General features: G+C 43.1%; 1 protein-coding gene across 1 annotated transcript in view; it reads right to left on the minus strand.

The window, feature by feature from the left end:
* Positions 1–16,011, minus strand: part of NLRP8 (NLR family pyrin domain containing 8) — a 42,778-nt gene that overhangs the window by 15,073 nt on the left and 11,694 nt on the right. Inside the window, 3 exon segments of the mRNA XM_032263304.1 lie at positions 4,427–4,597; positions 7,548–7,700; positions 11,728–11,895. Of these exon segments, the coding sequence (XP_032119195.1) occupies positions 4,427–4,597; positions 7,548–7,700; positions 11,728–11,895 (492 nt within the window).

A 16,011-nucleotide genomic window follows, 5' to 3' on the forward strand; every position in this document is an offset into this window, starting at 1 on the left:
CAATATTAGACAGATCAACGAGACAGAAAATCAGCAAGGATATCCAGGACCCGAATGCAGAACTGGAACAAGCAAACCTAATAGACATCTACAGAACTCTCTAGCCCAAAGCCACAGAATACACATTCTTCTCAGCGCCACATCACACTTATTCTAAAGCTGACCACATAATTGGAAGTAAATCGCTCCTCAGCAAATGCGAAAGAATGCAAATCATAACAAACAGCCTCTCAGACCACAGCGCAATCAAATTAGATCTCAGGATTAAGAAACTAACTGAAAATACCACAACTTCATGGAAACTGAATAACTGGCTCCTGAATGTCAACTGGATAAACAATGAAATGAAGGCAGAAATAAAGATGTTCTTTGAAACCAATGAGAACAAGACACAACGTACCAGAATCTCTGAGACACATTCAAAGCAGCGTCTAGAGGGAAATTTATAGCAATAAATGCCCACATGAGAAGTGAGGAAAGATCTAAAACTGACACCCTATCATCAAAGTTGAAAGAACTAGAGGAACAAGATCAAAAAAACTCAAAAGCTAGCAGAAGACAAGAAATAACTAAGATCAGAGTGGAACTGAAGGAGATACAGACACAAAAAACCCTTCAGAAAATCAATAAATCCAGGAGCTGGTTTTTCGAAAAGATCAACAAAATAGACAGACTGCTAACCAGATTAATAAAAAAGAAAAGAGAGAAGAATCAAATAGATGCAATAAAAAATGATAAAGGGGTTATCACCACCGATGCCACAGAAATACAAACTACCATCAGAAATTACTACAAATAACTCTATGCACATAAACCAGTAAACCTGGAAGAGATGGATAAATTCCTGGACACTTGCACCCTCCCAAGACTAAACCAGGAAGAAGTTGAAACCCTGAATAGACCAATAAAAAGGGCTGAAGTTGAGGCAGCAATTAATTGCCTACCAACCAAAAAAATTCTAGGTCCAGACAGGTTCACAGCCGAATTTTACCAGACATACAAAGAGGAGCTAGTACTATTCCTTCTGAAACTATTCCAAACAATACAAAAAGAGGAAATCCTCCCCAACTCATTTTATGAGACCAAAATCATCCTGATACCAAAACCTGGCAGAGACTCAACAAAAAAAGAAAACTTCAGGCCAATCTCCATGATGAACATAGATGCAAAAATCTTCAATAAAATACTGGCAAACTGATTGCAACAGCATATCAAAAAGCTTGTCCACCACAGTCAAGTAGGCTTCATCCCAGAGATGCAAGACTGGTTCAACATATGCAAGTTCATAAATGTAATCCACCACATAAATGGAACCAAAGACAAAAACCACATGATTATCTCAATAGATACAGAGAAGGCCTTCGACAAAATTCAATATCCCTTTATGCTAAAAACTCTCAATAAACTAGGTATCGATGAATGTATCACAAAATAATAAAAGCTATTTATGAAAAGCCCACAGCCAATATCACACTGAATGGGCAAAAACTGGAAACATTTCCTTTGAAAACTGGCACAAGACAAAAATGCCCTCTCTCAACACTCTTATTCAATATAGTATTGGAATTTTTAGCTAGAGCAATTAGGCAAGAAAAAGAAATAAAGGGTATTCAATTAGGAAAGGAGGAATTCAAATTGTCTCTATTTACGGATGACATGATTGTACATTTAGAAGACCCCATCATCTCAGCCCAAATTCTCCTTACGCTGATAAGCAACTTCAGCAAAGTCTCAGGATACAAAATAAATGTGCAGAAATCACAAGCATTCCTATACTCCATTAACAGACAAACAGAGAACCAAATTAAGAGTGACCTCCCATTCACAATTGCTTCAAGGAGAATAAAACATCTAGGAATACAACTAACAAAGGACGTGAAGGAACTCTTCAAGGAGAACTACAAACCACTGCTCACGGAAGTAACAGAAGACACAAACAGATGGAAAAATATTCCATGCTCATGGTTAGGAAGAATCAATATCATGAAAATGGCCATACTGCCCAAAATAATTTATAGATTTAACACCATCTCCATCAAACTACCCATGACCCTCTTCGTAGAACTGGAAAAAAACACTTTAAACTTCATATGGAACCAAAACAGAGCCTGCATAGCCAAGACAATCCTAAGCCAAAAGAATAAAGCTGGCGGCATCATGCTGCCAGACTTCAAGCTATACTACAAGGCAACAGTAATCAAAACAGCATGGTACTGGTACCAAAACAGAGACATAGACCAATGGAACAGAACAGAGGCCTCCTGAGCAACACCACACGTCTACAACCATCTAATCTTTGACAAACCTGAGAAAAACAAGCAATGGGGAAAGGATCCCCTGTTTAATAAATGGTATTGGGAAAATTGGCTCGCAATGTGCAGAAAGTAGAAACTGGACACCTTCCTGACACCTTACACTAAAATTAAGTCCAGATGAATTAAGGAATTAAACATAAGACCTAACACCACAAAAACTCTAGAAGAAAACCTAGGCAAAACCATCCAGGACATAGGTATAGGCAAGCACTTCATGACTAAAACACCAAAAGCAATGGTAACAAAAGCCAAAATAGACAAAGGGGATCTAATTAAAATTCAGAGCTTCTGTAGAGCAAAAGAAACAATCATTAGAGCAAATCGGCAACCAACAGAATGGGAAAAAATTTTTGCAATCTACCCATCTGACAAAGGGCTAATATCCAGAATATACAAATAATTAAAACAGATTTACAAGAAAACAAACAAACAAACCCATCCAAAAGTGGGAGAAGGATATGAACAGACACTTTTCAAAAGATGACATATATGAAGCCAACAAACATATGAAAAAATGCTCATCATCACTGGTCATTAGAGAAATGCAAATCAAAACCACACTGAGATACCATCTCATGCCAGTCAGAATGGTGATCATAAAAAATATCTAAAGACAACAGATGCTGGAGAGGATGTGGAGAAATAGGAACACGTTTACCCTGTTGGTAGGAGTGTAAATTAGTTCAGCCATTGTGGAAGACAGTGTGGTGACTCCTCAAGGATCTAGAAATAGAAATTCCATTTGACCCAGCAATACCATTACTGGGTATATACCCGAAAGACTATAAATCATTCTGTTATAAAGACACATGCAGATGCAAGTTTATCACAGCATTGTTTACAATAGCAAAGACCTGGAACCAACCCAAAGGCCCATCAATGATAGATTGGACAAAGAAAATGTGGCACATATACACCATGGAATACTATGCAGCTATAAAAAATGATGAGTTCGTGTCCTTTATAGAGACATGGATGAACCTGGAAACCATCATTCTCAGCAAACTGACACAAGAACAGAAAATCAAACACCACATGTTTTCACTCATAGGCGGATGTTGAACAATGAGAACACATAGACACAGAGATGGGGGCATCACACCTGGGGTCCACTGAGGGGGCTAGGGGAGGGATAGTGGGAGAGAGGGTGGGGAGGGATAACATGGGAGAAATGTCAGGTACAAGTGATGGGGGGATGGAGGCAGCAAACCACCTTACCATGAATATACCTATGCAACAATCTTGCATGATCTGCACATGTACCCCAGAATCTAAAGTACAAAAAAAATTTCTAGCTCCCTTTCTAGCCTTGTGCATTTAAAGGAAATTACTTCACCTCTAACTATAAGCAGCCAGATACAGCAGACAGTAAAACACAGATAAGACAGCTCAGGCACAGAGGGAGGTGGGGGGAAGGTCTCTTGGATAACTGCCAAACTTCACGCTCATACAGTGGGCTGCAGGAAAACAGTGGGCCTTCATAAGCACAATCCTTTCCCTTCAGGTGCGCTAAGATAGGGAAGCTAAAAGCAGACTTGGAGGTGTGCCTGCAGCTGCAGGAAGAGGTATGGGAACAGACACACAACTCTCCCACCCAGAAAAGTGCAACTAAGATACACAGAAGCAGTCCAAGCCTCGGATAAACTCTCCCACCCTGAATCCCTAAAAACTCTTAGTCTGTAGGAGAGTGTGTCTCTGACTTAACTCGGCCAGAAGCCCCTCTCATGTTTCTTTTCTATAAAATAAATCTGTTCTTAACTGTCAAGCCACCTTTTGTGTTTCCTCTGTAATTCTTATACCTTGAAGTAGTAGTTCTTACAGTGATGAACAGATGTCAATTTACTTTAAATTTAAAATACCCTGCAGTCCCTCTGAGTTTACTCCTGGGTATCTTGGTACACAGTTTGAGAGCTCTACCTCTAGATAATTTGCCTCTGAATCAGAAATAACAACCCTCCTCTTTATTATGCTTTTCCCCTCAGTACCAGCACCATGCCTAATACGCAGTAGGCACTTAATAAATATGTGACATAAATGAATATATAACAGGTTCTCTTCATCACTCTGTTCAGCTCCAGGGAGTTCCAAGAAGAAAATATTCTTGGACTTACACCAGTCTCTGCAGAGGACATCTCAAGTGTTGCAAAGCTTTCCAAATATGCTTGGCCCCTTCATCTTTCAAGGCATTCTCCGCCAGGCTCAGGTGTGTCAGCATCTTACTCTGCCTGAGACAGGAAGCAAGGCTTTCACAAGTAAGTTCTGTAAGGTTGCAGTTCTCTATCCTATGGAAGAGAAGCACACAGGTGACTGAATGGAGACAGGTCTTTCCCTCACACAGAGGAGTGGTCACCTCAGTCGGGACTCACCCTCTGAACACAGAAGCATCTGTCATCACCATTCAGGACTTCCAAGCTTTAAAGGAAAGGACAGCAGCTTTGATGTGGGAATGGCAGGGTGAAGGAATCATGAATCAAGAAAATCATTAGACTGAAAAGCTTCTGCACAGCAAAGGAAATAATCAGCAGAGTCAACAGCCCACAGAGTGGGAGAAAATTTTCACAATCTATCCACCTGACAAAGGACTAATATTTAGAATCTACAAAGAACAAATCAGCAAAAAAAAAAAAATCCCATCAAAAAATGGGCTACAGACATGAATAGACAATTCACAAAAGAAGATATGCAATTCCCAAAAGAAGATACACAAATGGCCAAAACGTATATGGAAAAATGCTTGATTTTTTCCATATTACAGAAATGCAAATCAAAACCTCAATGTGATATCACCTCACTCCTGCAAGAATGGCCATATTCAAAAAATAAAAAAAAATAGGTATTGGCATGGATGCAGTGAAAAGGAAACACTTTTACACCGCTGGTGGGAATATAAGCTAGTACAACCACTACATAAAACAATGTGGAGATTCCTTAAAGAACTAAAAGTAGATCTACCATTTTATTCAGCAATCCAACTACTGAGTATCTACCCAGAGGAAAAGAAGTCATTATATGAAAAAGATACTTGCACATGCATGTTTATAACAGCACAATTGACAATTGCAAAAATATGGAACCCAAATGCCTATTAACCAACAAGTAGATTAAAAAAATGTGATACACACACACACACACACCATGGAATACTACTCAGCCATAAAAAGGAATGAAATAATGGCATTTGTAGCAACCTGGGTGGAATTGGAGACTATTTTTCTAAGTGAAGTAATTGGGGAATGGAAAACCAAATGTGGTATGTTCTCACTCCTGTGGAAGCTAAGCTATGAGGATGCAAAGGCATAAGAATGATACATTGGACTTTGGGGACTCGGGGGAAATGATGGGGGATTTCAAGGGATAAAAGACTACACATTGGGTATGGTATACAGTGCTTGGGTGTTGGGCACACCCAGAAATCACCACTAAGAAAAAGCTTATTCATGTCGCCAAACACCACCTGTTCCCCCAAAACTATTGAAATAAAAGATTAAAAACTGAAAAAAAAAAAAAAAAAAAAAAAAAGACCGGGTACAGTGGCTCACGCCTGTAATCCCAGCACTTTGGGAGGCCAAGGCAGGCGGATCACCTGAGGTCAGGGCTTCGAGACCAGCCTGACCAACATGGTGAAACCCTGTCTCTACTAAAAATGCAAAAATTTGTTGGGTGTGGTGGTGGGTGCCTGTAATCCCAGCTACCCAAGAGGCTGAAGAAGGAGAATCACTTGAACCTGAGAGGTAGAGGTTGCAGTGAGCTGAGATCACACCACCACACTCCAGCCTGGGCAACACAGCGAGACTCCAACTCAAAAAAAAAAAAATTAAAAATAGAAAATAAATACATGGGATTAAGAGGGAAGAGAAAGAGACCATCAATAATCAAAGAATAAATAGCAGACAATGGAGATGGCTTAGGAATAGACATAATTTCAGAAGTTATAAGAAAGGAAAGATGCATTAAATACATGAGAAGACATGTAAATTAGATAAACTAAGATGAACAGTCAGATTATTAAAAAATAGTCACTAGTAATCAAGAAAATGCAAATTAATATAATAAGGTACCATTTCCTGCTGAACAGATTGACAAAAATGGCAACAAAAATACGATAATAACAAGACTTGGTTAAGAATGTGGAGTTTGGGGCACTGTCCATTGCTCTGGCCAATGGGTACACTATGGAAACAAACACAGTAAAATTGAAGATGAATGCTCCACGGCCCACCAATTCTGTTCTTAGAATATTCATCACAGCATGTGTGCATGTGCGTGTGTGTGTGCATGTGTGTGTCTGTCTGTAGCTAAGATTGAAAGCAGCCCAAACCTCAACTGGGTAGAATGAATAACTAAATTCTTGGATATTCATATCAATATCATTCTGTAGTGAAGAGGAATTAACTACAGAAGCAACTAACCAGATGAACACTAAGATACAGATCAGGAAAAGAACACATCACAGGTGATTCTTTTATGTAAAAAAAATTTTTTTTGAGACAGAGTTTCACTCTGCCATTCGGGCTGGAGTGCAGTGGCGAGATCTTGGCTCACTGCAACATCTGCTTCCTGTGTTCATGCAATTCTCCTACCTCAGCCTCCCAAGTAGCTGGGATTACAGGCATGTGCCATCACACCTGGCTAATTTTTGTGTTTTTAGTAGAGACGGAGTTTGACCATGTTGGATTGGCTGGTCTTGAACACCTGACTTCAGGTGATCCATCCACCTTGGCCTCCCAAAGTGCTGGGATTACAGGCATGAGCCACTGCGCCTGGCCCTTTTATGTAAAATTCAAAGCAATGCAAAACGATGTGATGCCTGTTTAAGGACACATGGGTAGTAATGTTAATACTATACATAAATTAAGGAGCCTGAGCAGCCTGATTCACTATGTCTTCACAGTGGGGTCGGGGGCAGGGTCGATAAAACCCATGAGGACAGGGGAAAACAGAACTGAAGAGTTCTATTTCAGAAACGGGATGATGGCTACACGGGGCTCATTATACTTGATATATTACTGGATATTGGATATAAATCCATAATTCTATGTAGATAGATTATTTCTCTTTCATTCTTGGCTGGACCCTTATTGACCTATCTATAGAATTATATCAATCACAAGACTTAGGTTTCTTCCTAGACGTGTACCTTCCTCTATGACTACTTTTCTCACAGAAGCACTAAATCTAACAAACCACCACCACAACCACGACCACAAGCATAGCCACAGAAGGGAGACTTACAACAGCCTCTCCAGCTGGCCCCCGGACAGGTAATATGCCCCACAGTTCTCCAGGGAGTTTTTTCTTAGCATGAGAGTCTTCAGATGTCTGTTACCTCGAAGATTATTGCCAAGATAAGTCCAAACTCTAGGGGTGGCCAAGCAGTCTTCCAACCTGCAGAAACCAGACACAGGTGCTGAGCCACAGCTCTAGGGAAAATGGTTCTCACAGAGCCACCTGGACCCCACCGCCTCCCATCTCAGTGTGCACAGCAGAGACCTGGGGGTTATTTCCAACTTTCTGGCCAGTGCCCCTGCATCAATCTCAGGAATTTCCTACCAAATCATCAGTAGAAAACAGCAGGCTCTTGGGGCTGTAATCAACTGGATTACAGAAACAACTGAGCTCTAACTATCTCCATTCAGCTCTTTGAAATACAAACTTCAAAAAAAGCTGGAAAATGATAGTCGTGTATATTTATGGCGTCCAGTGTAATATTTTCATTGATGTGTACATGATAGAAAGAGTCAGTCAAGCTAATTAATATATCCATCATCTCACCAACTTAATTTTTTGTAGCGAGAATGTTAATAATCTACTCCTTTAGCAACTTTGAAATAAACAATGCATCATTATTAGTTAGAGTCACCCTGCTGTGCAATAGAGCTCAAGGCTTATTTCTCCTGACACTTAGTGCATTTATTTGCCACTCATCATCAAGGTGAAAAACTGAAATCCAGTGGCACTAGAGCACTTTTCCTGAGCCCCACAGCCACTGTCTTCTCAGGCTGGATTTCGGCCTCAAGGTGGGCTGTTTATATAAAGGCATTCAGTGAGGCACTGTGCTTACCACCTCCAGGTTCTAGGCACCTGAACTTTCTGTTCTGTGCAAGTGAGGTAATGAGATGCAGAGATTATCTGTAAGCTGCATTCAGTTCTGGCGAATGTAAAGGGGCAACGTTGGCAGATGAAAACAAAACGAGAGGTCATACAAATTCTGTTGAGAGAACGTTCACACACAGAAAGGCTGGAAATTGGGGTCTGAACTAAAGGTAGAACTACCATTCGATCCAGCAGTCTCACTACTGGGTATCTACACAAAGGAAAAGAAGTCCTTAGATGAAAAAGACTTGCACATGCATGTTTATAGCAGGACCATTCACAGGTGCAAAGATAGGGAACCCACCTAAGTACCCATTGACCAAAGAGTGGATAAGGTCTATACTCAACATGGAATACTACTCAGCCATAAAAAAGGAATGAAATGGGTTGGGTGTGGTGGCTCATGCCTGTAATCTCAGCACTTTGGGAAGCCGAGGCAGGTGAATCACCTGAAGTTGGGAGTTCAAGACCAGCCTGACCAACATGGAGAAACCCCATCTCTACTAAAAATACAAAATCAGCCAGGCGTGGTGGTGCATGCCTGTAATCCCGGCTACTCGGGAGGCTGAGGCAGGAGAATCACTTGAATTGGGGAGGCGGAGGTTGTGGTGAGCCGAGATCACACCATTGCACTCCAGCCTGGGCAACAAAAGCAAAAAACTCTGCCTTGAAAAAAAAAATGAAAGGTGTCTCTTGCAGCAACTTGGATGGAGCTGGAGGCCATTATTCTAAGTGAAGTAATTCAGGGATGGAAAACCAAACATCGTATGTTCTTACCTATAGGTGGGCGCTAAGCTATGACAATGCAAAGGCATAAGAATGATATAACAGGCTCTGGAGACTTGTGGTTGGGGTGAAGGTTGGAAGGAGGCAAGGGATAAAAGACTTCCTATGGGATAAGGTGTACACTGCTGGGGTGATGAGTGCACTACAATCTTAGAAACCACTGCTAAAGAACTTATCCACATAGCCAAAAACCACCTGCACCCTAAAACCTATTAAGATAAACAATCCAAAAAAAATGGAGTCCGAGTAGGTGCATGGCAGTAAGTGTTTAACCACTGACGTTCTTGAGAAGGAAGTCCTGATGTGCAGTGTTTACCGCTACCTGTGGGGTAAATGCCTCCACCGTGGCTGGTGTTGAGCTCACAGTGTGAGGTCACTGAGTAAGGAGCAGTGCACCGTGACATCGTGTTTCCATCAAATGGGTATGGCAGGCGGCAGCAGCCCCCAGGGCACTGCTCAGGAGCTGGCAAGCTGTGGCTTGTGGGCCTCCTTTGGAGTGCCACATGGTTGTCTATGGCATACCAACTAAGAATGTTTTAGAAAAAAAGCACTCTATGTATATTTTTTGAGATGGAGTTTTTGCTCTGTTGCCCAGGCTGGAGTGCAACGGTGTGATCTTGGCTTACTGCAACCTCCGCCTCCCGGGTTCAAGCAATTCTCCTGCCTCAGCCTCCTGAGTAGCTGGGATTACAGGTGCACGCCACCACGCCCAGCTAAGTTTTGTATTTTTAGTAGAGACGGGGGTTTCACCATGTTCACCAGGCTGGTCTAAAACTCTCAACCTCAGGTAATCCACCTGCCTCGGCCTCCCAAAGGGTTAAGATTACAGGCGTGAGCCCCTGTGTCTGCCCCCCAAAAAAGAATAATATTTTGTGACATATGAAAATTATATTAAATTCACGTTTCAGTGTTCATAAAGTTTTATTGGAACACAGCTGTAACTATTTGTTCACGTACGAGCTCTGGCAGCCTTGGCACTACAGTGGTAGAGTGCAGTCTTCATGACAGAGACGGCATGGCCCCAGAGGCCAAAAGTGTTTCTTATCTGGCATGTCATAGAAAAAGTTTGGTGAACCCTAACAGTCATAACAATGAACAGTACAATAATCAGAAAATGATGCATTTTGATAACCTCTGACTTTTGTTGTTTAATATACTTGTAAGCCTATAATTTAATTTTTTTAAATGTTGTTTAACAATTGGTTCACGAAATTCCCCAATGATTACAAATTAGCTCTTGCAGACTGCCATGTGATCTGGCAATGCACAGCTGGAAATACATCTTAAAGAAAGGAAATCAGCCTGTCAAAGAGAAGTCTGCATTCCCATGATGGTTGCAGCTCTGTTCTCAATAGCTAAGATTTAGAAACAACCTAAGTGTCCATCAACAGACAAATGGATAAAGAAAATGTGGTACATATACACAATGGAGTACTATTCAGCCATGAAAAAGAATGAGATTCAGTCATTTGCAACAACATAGATAGAACTGGAGATCATCTTGTTAAGTGAAGTAAGTCAGGCATAGAAAAACAAACTTATTTGTGGGATCTAAAAATCAAACAATTGAACTCATGGACATAGGGAGTGGAAGGATGGTTACCAGAGGCTGGGAAGGGTAGTGGGTGGGTCGGGGGCAGGGGAAGGTCAGGACGGTTAAAACCATTTATGCCTAGACTTCCATAACTGGAACACTAAGCATGTGGGAGTTATTTATATCCCACTGCTCAAGGTCATCACCAAGGTCTGATTGAAAAAATTAAAAAGAAAAATTGTAGCCTGAGGCATAAATAGGTTAACAGGTTTAAAAAAAGAATAAGACCTAGTATTTGCTAGCATAACAGAGGAAATATTATAATAAATGTACATCCTAAATTAACTCAATAATAAATTGTACATTCTAAATTAACTAAATAAGTTATACATTCTAAAAGAACTCGTAGGTAAACAAATGGATACAACTGTGTTCCAATAAAACTTTATGAACACTGAAACATGAATTTAATATAATTTTCAGCATAAATTATTCTTTTAATGATGTTTTTTGACCATTAAAAATTTTTGGGGGGGTCGGATATGGTGGCTCATGCCTGTAATCCCACCCCTTAATAATAAATTGTATATTCTAAAGTAACTAAAAGTATAAATCGATTATTTGTAACACAAAGGATAAATGCTTGAGGGGCTAGATCCCCCATTCTCCAAGATGTGATTATTTCACATTACAGGCCTGTGCCAAAACATCTCATGTATCCCATAAATGTACACACCTACTATGTACCCACGAAGATTGAAATAAACAGGAAACATCCAGCTCTTGCAATCCAGCAGGAGCTGCTCCAGTTCACTGCTGGGGCTCAGCCTTCCTGGTTTCAGACAGGTCTAGAGCATGGTCAAATTGTACCTTTAAAGTCGAACAAAGCTGACAGCAGATCAAAGGAAAGGAGAGGGGGAAGCTGAGCCTTTCGTCACCACCCCTGAAAAGACCATCCAACTACCCTGGTTCCTGCTCGATCCCCATCTCAAATCTCACCTGAGACACTGCAGATGGCACCGTGGGGATCTCAGCGCTGTGCAGAGAAGCTTAATGGCCTTCCACTCCACTTCCACGTGTTGTATTTCCAAGTATCTCAGGTGCTTGCTCCCCATCAAAACACTGATTAAGTCCTTGTTCAACACGGTGCGATTCACACGCCGTAAGCTGGAGAGGGAAAGTGTCTCCTTGTAATAGTGTCCCCTCCAGGGTCATGGAATTCTGTGGCCTCACAAATGAGGCTCCCTGAAGCTACAGCTGCATGTGGGACAGGCACCATCCCACCCTCGGGGGGTTTACAACTGAGTTCAGGCCATTGAAGAGTGACACAAATGTGTGATTATTCGGGTCCTATCGTGGGAAAACTGTAAGTGAGCAAGAATGACTAACAGGATGGGAATTGTATCAGGCTGAGGTCTATGAGGTCTTTCCTAAAGCAAAGGGAAGGTCATCCTATTCCTGAAGGATTCAGAGGAATTTTTTTCCCCGCACTATCCTAAAATCATGCTCTTTCTGTTTTAAAATTTTTAGTTATATTTCTTTTTCTTTTTCTTTTTTTGAGACGGAGTTTCGCTCTTGTTACCCAGGCTGGAGTGCAATGGCACGATCTCGGCTCACTGAAACCTCCGTCTCCTGGGTTCAGGCAAGTCTCCTGCCTCAGCCTCCTGAGTAGCTGGGATTACAGGCACGCACCACCATGCCCAGCTAACGTTTTGTACGGAGTTTCACCATGTTGACCAGGATGGTCTCGATCCCTTGACCTTGTGATCCACCCGCCTCGGCCTCCCAAAGTGCTGGGATTACAGGCATGAGCCACCGCGCCCGGCCATATTTCTTTAATAACAAAGCTCGGCTTTATTTTCTTTTTAGATGGAGTCTCGCTCTGTTGCACAGGCTGGAGTGCAGTGGCGCGATCTCAGCTCACTGCAACCTCCACCTCCCCAGCTCAAGTGATTGTCCTGCCTCAGCCTCCCAAGTAGCTGGGATTACAGGCACCCACTATCCCAACAGGCAAAGTATTTTTAGTAGAGATGGAGTTTCATTATGTTGTCCAGGCTGGTCTTGAACTCCTGATCTCAAGTCATCCACCTGCCTCAGCCCCCCGAAGTGCTGGGATTACAGGCATGAGCCACTGCGCCTGGCCCCCAAAGCTCAGCTTTCTCATCTATTTTCTTTTTTCAAAAATTTTTGTAGAGATGGGGTCTCACTCTGGTGTCCAGGCTTCTCTTCCACTCCTGGCCTCAAGTGATCCCACTGTCTCAGCCTCCCAAAGTGCTGGGATTACAGGCGTGAGCCACTGCACCTGGTCATAATGCTCCTTCTGTCTCAGCCTCCCAAAGTGCTGGGATTACAGGCATGAGCCACTGCACCTGGTCATCATGCTCCTTCTGTCTCAGCCTCCCACCGTGCTGGGATTACAGGCGTGAGCCACTGCACCTGGTCATCATGCTCCTTCTGTCTCAGCCTCCCACAGTGCTGGGATTACAGGCGTGAGCCACTGCACCTGGTCATCATGCTCCTTTTCTAAAATCAGCAACACAGATTTGCCCTGCACCTCCAATACTTGTGTTCACTTCTGAATCTCTTTCACCTTCAGCTAATTAGTTGTTTAATAACAATTTTCTTGAGGTATAATTGATAAAGAAAAACCTGCATACACTTAACGTATACAACTTGATGAGTCTGGATGTATGCACACATCCGTGACACCATTACTACCATGGAGGTGGGTAATTAGTTCTTATACATTTAATCAGTCCATAAGGAGGGGGTCCTTTTGTGCAACACAGAATTCAGAACTGAGTTCTTGGCCAGGCGGAGTGGCTCATGCCTGTAATCCCAGCACTTTGGGAGGCCAAGGCCAGTGAATAAGGAGGTCAGGAGTTAGAGACTATCGCGACCAACAAGGTGAAACCCCGTCTCTACTAAAAATACAAAAATTAGCCACGTGTGGTGGTGCGTGCCTGTAGTCCCAGCTACTCAGGAGGCTGAGGCAGGAGAATCACTTGAACCCAGGAGACGGAGGCTGCAGTGAGCCGAGATCACGCCACAGTGCTCCACCCTGGGCAAGAGAGAGAGAGAGACTCTGTCTCAAAAAAAAAAAAAAAAAAAAAAAAAAAGAACTGAGTTCTCATCTCAGCTCAACATCCCTTATTACGCCATCTTACACAAGTCTCTTAATCTCTCTGAAGTTCAGTTTCGGGTCTACAAGGGAGCGCGTAAGACATTTTCTCCTTAGGATGGCTGTGAGAATTAATCCCATTAAATTCTCAGCCCAGTGCTTGTCACATAGTAGGCCCTTGTGAGCAGGAGCGAATAACAGCTATTATAATAGGAGAGAAAATATATCTGATAATGGCCAGGGCTCATGTGATGCCTGGTGGCTTATGTCAAGGAAGGGGCCAGTGGTTCACAAAGCTAATTATTGGGTTTTTGGATCTTAAAAAACCTGGAGAGATAGTGTGGAGTAGTGGCTAAGAGAACTGATTCTGGAGCCAGATTTTACTGCTTAGTAATGATGCAACTCATGCCTTGCTGTCTTCATCCGTGAAAAAAGGACACCTACTTCTTGGGGTGAGTCTTAAGAGCATTCATACGCTAAGGACCTAAGATAGCCTAGCAGACAGTGGGCAATGCATACATGTTCATTCTTACCTCATTCAAAATAGTGGCTGGTTGTGGTGGCTCACACCTATAATCCCAGCACTTTGGGAGGCTGAGACAGGTGAATCACCTCAGATCAGCAGTTTGAAACCCGCCTGGACAACATAGGGAGAGCTTGTCTCTATAAAACATTAAAAAAAAAATCAGCTGTGCCATGGTGGCACATGCCTGGGGTCCGAGCTACCTGGCAGGCTGAGGTGGGAGGATTGCTTGAGCCCAGGAGGTCAAGGTTGCAGTGAGCCATGATGTTGCCACTGCACTCCAGCCTGGGCAGGAAAGCAAGAACCCACCTGAAACAAAAAATGAAATAGTGTTTCCCCTCCTGCATGTAAATCTCATCCTTCCCAACCCAGTTCAAACGTGCCGTCTCTGGTGAGGCTTACCCCACGCAGGGCCCTGCTGATGGTGGTGTGTTAGACAAGCACAGAGTGTGACTGAAGAAGACGAGCTGCAGGCCGTCTGTGGTGGAGTGCTTTCCGAAGGCCTGTCAGACGGTGTCTCAGACAAATCGATTAACCTCTCCAGCTCTCACTTTGCTAAAAAATGGGGGCCGGGCATGGCAGCTCACGCCTGAAATCCCAGCACTTTGGGAGGCTGAGGCGGGCAGATCGCTTGAGGTCAGGAGTTCAAGACCAGCCTGGCCAACATGGTGAAATCCGGTCTCTACTAAAAATACAAAAATTAGCTGGGCACGGTGGTGCACGCCTGTAATCCCAGCTACTCTGGAGGCTGAGGCAGGAGAATCACTTGAACCTGGGAGGGGGTGGTTGCAGTGAGCTGAGACTGCAGCACTGCACTCCAGCCTGGGCAACAGAGTAAGGCTCTGTCTCAAAAAAAGGGAATTATAGTACATATCAATACTTCAGAGGAACACAGCGGTGAACTGTACGCAGTGCTTAGATAGCACACGGCTTCTGTAAGGCGATGTCCCTCCAGAGTAACAACCTCACCCTGGGTTATGCAGTGCTGATCCCGCTTCAGGCACGGTCCTACAGGCTTTTCATGCAGGACTGTGCTTACTCTTCCTGTCATGATGATCATTTAGTTTTATTTATTGTTGTTTGTTTTGAGACAGGGTCTCACTGTCGCCCAGACTGGAGTGCAGTGACCCGATCAGGGCTCACCATCACTGCAACCTCTGCCTCCTGGGCTCAGGTGATCCTCCCACATCAGCCTCTCAAGTAGCTGGGACTGGTCTTGAACACCCGAGCTGAAGCGAATAGGTGTGAGCCATGGCACTGGGCTGATCATTTGATGGAGGGATGCGTTGAAGTGCACCAGGGAGGTGCCAGGAATCCCATGACTCATGGTATACATGACTCACTTAATGACACAGAGGTATTAGGCTGGTGCAAATGTAATTACAGTTATTGCCACCAATGGCAAAGACTTCCTTGCATAGAATTCCTTCCAGTGGGATTTGTGTTATACTCACAGTAGCTTTTGTAGTTTTTGCCACTAATGGCAAAAACCACAATTACATTTGCACCTACCTAATAGAACCTAGTGACAGGTCAAGCTGGCAGGCTGGCTCCAGTTTGTGGTTTCCCCCACCAAGCACCCCACGACTCAATCCTCCCACACCCTCCGCCCAAGGCTGGACATGTTGCCTTCGGGAAG

Source organism: Sapajus apella, unplaced genomic scaffold (assembly GCF_009761245.1).
Source record: "Sapajus apella isolate SASKATOON/1434 unplaced genomic scaffold, GSC_monkey_1.0 scaffold135, whole genome shotgun sequence".
In the NCBI taxonomy this organism is placed as follows: domain Eukaryota; kingdom Metazoa; phylum Chordata; class Mammalia; order Primates; family Cebidae; genus Sapajus; species Sapajus apella.